The sequence below is a fragment of the Salvia splendens genome, chromosome 21, assembly GCF_004379255.2.
Source record: "Salvia splendens isolate huo1 chromosome 21, SspV2, whole genome shotgun sequence".
Taxonomy (NCBI): Eukaryota; Viridiplantae; Streptophyta; class Magnoliopsida; order Lamiales; family Lamiaceae; genus Salvia; species Salvia splendens.
The window spans coordinates 11,808,650-11,813,558 of NC_056052.1; the positions used below are offsets into that span (position 1 = coordinate 11,808,650).

The following is a 4,909-nucleotide window of genomic DNA, read 5'->3' on the forward strand; positions in this document are numbered from 1 at the left end:
TAGAAGTGTGGGAGAAAGGTACACAAATAAAAATGTGGAACAGAGAACACAGGCGTGCGGAGAGAGGAAATATACCGCTGAAAATTTAGAGAGGGTGGTTTAATCACTTGATAAATTGTAGGAGATAAATAATAAGAAAAAAGTAGAGAAAATGAAAAAAAATCAGAAATCCCTTATTTTGAAAAATTCGCATGCCTCGATTCCATATTCTGAAAGGTCAGCGAATTGAAGCCTAAATTACGAAAGGTCAGCGAAATTAATACTTTATCTTAAATTTCTCAAAAAAGTTGCTGAAAATTAGAGATGGTAACGTGGAAGTCATTGTAAAATTGAGTGAACTAGGGAAAAAAGTTTTGCGATTGCTTGTTGCAGATTTCTTACTAAATATCTCTTCAACGTCAAAATCAGTTGTTTACATATATTGCTCCATCATCTCTATCGGCACCTCCATCTCCTCCTCCGCCGCTAATCGCCGCCCTCCTCTTCCAACATGCTATATGTTACCTGGATTTCTCTTCTCCTACTTCTATCCAATGTGCTCACCGCCTCCGTCAACGCTCACTCCACTCACGCTCTCCTCCTCCTGCCCACTCACAGCCACGCCGCCGTTTCTGGTCAACGATGCCCCGCGCCAGACCCCAATCTCAATTTCCGACCGGTCATCGGAATCGTCAGCCACCCTGGAGACGGCTGCTCTGGCCGCCTCAGCAATGCCACTAATGCATCTTACATAGCTGCTTCTTATGTGAAATTCGTTGAATCTGCTGGCGCCAGAGTCGTTCCCCTCATCTACAATGAACCTCCGGAGGTTCTGTACAAAGTAATCATCACTTCCTTTTTCTTTAAGTTTTCTATTTGCTGATTTCGATGTTATGTTTTGGATCATTTAGGGTTTTTTTAATTCATCATTGTTGTTGTTTGTGGCTTAGCTCATGTGAATTAAAGAATTGTGAAGTTAATTTAGGCGGATTTCATCGATATGATTTTTTTGTATTTTATTGATCAGTGATGTAGTTAGTGAATGCCTCTGCTAATTCATAGATCATTTACGGATTATGAGACTACTGATTTACAAATGGTTAGGATAACATAATCATTTTCGACTTAGCAAAATTTTAATAAGCTAGTCACTACATCTTGCGTTAGAAATGCCTTGAAACTGAGGTGTTTCCTTGTAATGTGGATGTGGTGATGAATTCTGTCAGTGTTTATTAGTAGGTTTTTCTTCGTTTTCAACAATGCTGAATTCTACGTTGTCTGCTTCTGTTTCTGATAAAGTTTCCTTGTTTCTAAGGGAATCATGGATTCATCATTCATGTCCCATGAACAATAGCAATCTTATGTAATAAATGTTTCAGAAACTCAGTTTGGTTAATGGAGTCATCTTCACTGGAGGGTCATCCAAAACTGGTCTCTACTTTGAGGTTGTCACATCGATATTTAAGGTACCTGATGATCTCCACGACTGAATCTGAGATCTTATTCCATTTCTAGTTATTCTATTGAAACCGCCCTTCATTTTATATCTAGCTTCCTCAGCTTATGTTGATTCTAAGTTATTTTCACTTTGATTCAGGTGTAAGTTTACTTCTAAGAAAAAGAAAGAAAAATGAAATAAAGGGCAAGCCACCTTAGAATTTTTTTTACTTTTAGCAATTGAAGATTCGCACTAGAGTTTTCTTTAGCAATATTCAATTGCAAATGCAGCTGAACTTTGTTTTCCCATTGTAAGTGTTGTTTCTTTATGGGTGTTTATGTCGGGTCATAAGGTAGATTTACAAAATACATGATTGGTTATTTGAACGATTAGGCAATCAAACCAGCTAAAAATTATTCAGTCCATGAGAGCATGTGCTGATTACCCTATGCTATTTTTATCTATCTATGGCGTCACCCCAAAACTAGACACTTTCTTATTGATATAGACATAGATTTGTTGCTAATGTGAAAGATTGACTTAACCGACATGTTTCGGCTTTCATGGTGAGTACCAATAATCCAACTGGCTCTGCTTTTGCATGCTAAGTCAAAACTAAATGATGCTCTAGTGGATGAAATAACCACACACATGTAAGAAGGACGTCTTCTCTATTGTATTAAGATCTGCCTGGTGACGGAATTATTCCGGGAAAACAAGATAGTGTAGACAAATGGCATCTCTCTATTATAAATCTTTCTGTATCTTTTTCTGCAGGATGTCCTGAGAAAGAATGATGCTGGAGATCGTTTCCCTTTGCTTGCTATCTGCTTAGGTTTTGAGCTTTTAACCATGATAGTGAGTAAGGTAATGCTTCCAACTTTACTTATTCTCTCTCCACCTGAAATAAATGAAGAAAAGGAGATTAAGCTTGAGAACCCGTAATGGAACCCCCCCCCCCCCCACACACACACACAGTCAGATAGTGGAACTGAAATTCCCTCCTATCTTCCACATCGGTGCAGGACAATAACATCCTTGAGAGATTTAGTGCATCAGATCAAGCTTCAACGCTCCAATTTGTGGAAAACATAGATATTAGTGGAACTGTGTTTCAACGGTATAATTGAAGTTAATGTAAAGTTTAATTTTCACTTTTTTAAAAAATTTCTATTACACATTGGTATCATTAATCAAGGTTATGTTCATATCTTTGATAGATTTCCTCCAGTTCTGCTGAATAAGCTGAGTACGGAGTGCATCGTGATGCAAAATCATAAGGTCAGTGCTTATTCCTCTGTGTAACATGGGGAAGGTTCAATGTCCATATGTGTCTTCCAGGATGTCATAGCTATGTGGTCATAACTGTAAGTAAACTGCTCTAAGATGTTCTCTGAAGCACTAGTTCATGAAATAGTATTAAATTATAGGCTTCCTCAAGAAACTCCATGATAATGTAAACAATATGTTTGAAGAAAAATGCTAGGTATTTACTTCAGCATTTCAAATGTTGAGCTGCTGCACTCAATTTTCTTGCTTATGTCTCTCAAGTTGTTTGCCATAAGAGTATTGGCCTCGGTGTGGTTCGTGCTTGAGGGAAACAAGGAATAAAACAAATACTGAACTATTGTATCTTATGAAAAACCTATAATCCTTCCCTACCTTGGGTCAATTGATTGCTTTGGCATTTCAGTTCTGGGGATACGTATCCAGGCAATATTAATGCTAATTTAAGACCGTACTGTGTTTTGTGTTCAAATTTTGATCAAATCATATTTGGTGGCATGATAAATATCCCGTGAATATTTATTAGCATCCAATTCTTTATATTACCCTTTCATTTATCTTGGAACAGTTTGGCATATCACCTGAAAAACTCCAGAAGACTGAGAGTCTTTCTAGCTTCTTTGAGATCTTAACAACTACTGCAGATAGTGATGATAAGGTATCTAATAAGCCATCCTTTAGGCTATTCACATTAACTCCAAATTTGTGTTATCTCTAGATTTATTTATACTACATTCCTCGACATTACCTCAACTTTTGGTTGGCATCTGCTGAATTGTATTAGGTCTATGTTTCAACAGCCCAAGCACACAGATATCCAGTGACAGCTCTTCAGTGGCACCCGGAGGTATCTTTGGATTTGATTTTAGTAATTGTCTTAACTCAATAAGCTAGTATTTGCTAGTAACTGATACGTTGGCTTTTACAGAGAGTCAGACACAAAATCTTTGATTTGAAATGCAAATGCTTCATTTTTAACATCCCAATGCAGAAAAATGCTTTTGAGTGGGCCTCATCAAGTATTCCACACTCAGAAGATGCAATTCAAGTCACTCAAAACGTGGCCAATTTTTTTATAAGGTAACAATATTATATAGCCAAATTTATTGCAAGCATGGGTAATAAGTCTCTGTTTAAGTTCGTGTGAACATGTGCGTACTAAATTTGTTAATTTTGATATCTTTCACTCAATTGTACCATAGTCTTATTAAGTCCTCCAATGGACTCGAGCTGCTCATATTTAAGTAGCTGTTTTTGAATATATCGCCTACATCAAGGATCAAAGTTCTCCAATAATTCTAAATAGTTTAATCCAATTAGTCTTGGATCTATGCTTTATCTAGATATCATCATAGTGATTGATCAATGGAAGGAAGCTGCACCTGTTTTAACTGTTTATTTTTTCTTTTAATATGAAAATTTCTCAGGGAGGCTAGATTGTCTACGCATAGACCGCCTTCCCAGGAAGTTCTCGACAACCTCATCTATAATTACAGTCCTACATATTGTGGAAAGGCTGGGTAACTCTCTCACTCCCACTCTCCCTCTTCCTCTCCCTCTCCGTCTCGCTCATGTTTTGATGTTTTGCAGAAAGGGGTTTGACGAGGTCTACATTTTCAGCTAATTCTGGTCCGAATGTAAGCATTGAGGCATCCATGATTGCAATTTCTTATCACCATTGTAAATTTCATTGCCTTATATGTATGTCTTATTGTTGTCTGAGATAAAACCAACAGTCATAATCTATTTCTCAATTGCACAGATTCAGAATTAAGTAAAACTGCGTTTTAGCTTATTTACATTTAAGAGGGCAACTCCACATTCCAAAATGGCATCATTTTTTCAAGAAATAATTTTCTTGTACTTACAAATAAAGGGTATATTGGTCTTAGAAACATTGAATGAATTTTGGTATTTCTCATTAATAGTGGTCTTAAAAATCTTAACTTTTGGAAGTGTGCAACTTTTCTAATTTGATCCAAACATAAAAGCAGAGTTTGATCTAATGTCGCTAATCATGAAATCTTTTTGGCTTAGTTTGAATTATAAATGAAATAACCTTGTTTCAATGCTCTTATTCTTGAATTTGACTTGAATAATATGCGTCTAATAGGATAAAATGTTTGGTAAATCTATTATGTTTGAAGAGTTACGAGGTGACATCAATCTTAATTTTTTTTGTTTTTGATGATTACTTTCACAGTT

General features: G+C 36.4%; 1 protein-coding gene across 2 annotated transcripts; it reads left to right on the plus strand.

Annotated features, from left to right (window-relative positions):
- The first annotated feature begins 322 nt into the window (after positions 1–322).
- LOC121783415 (gamma-glutamyl hydrolase 2-like) lies at positions 323–4,503 on the plus strand. 2 transcript variants are annotated; one of them, XM_042181478.1, is made up of 10 exons: positions 323–820; positions 1,359–1,445; positions 2,195–2,284; positions 2,443–2,537; positions 2,638–2,698; positions 3,273–3,362; positions 3,489–3,551; positions 3,633–3,784; positions 4,132–4,224; positions 4,295–4,503. In XM_042181478.1, the coding sequence occupies exons 1-10, from the start codon at positions 491–493 to the stop codon at positions 4,326–4,328; spliced, it is 1,095 nt and encodes a 364-aa protein (XP_042037412.1). In that variant the 5' UTR covers positions 323–490; the 3' UTR covers positions 4,329–4,503. The 2 variants fall into 2 exon arrangements, with proteins under 2 accessions (XP_042037412.1, XP_042037413.1); XM_042181479.1 differs by having other exon boundaries at positions 325–820; positions 3,696–3,784.
- The last annotated feature ends 406 nt before the right edge of the window (positions 4,504–4,909 follow it).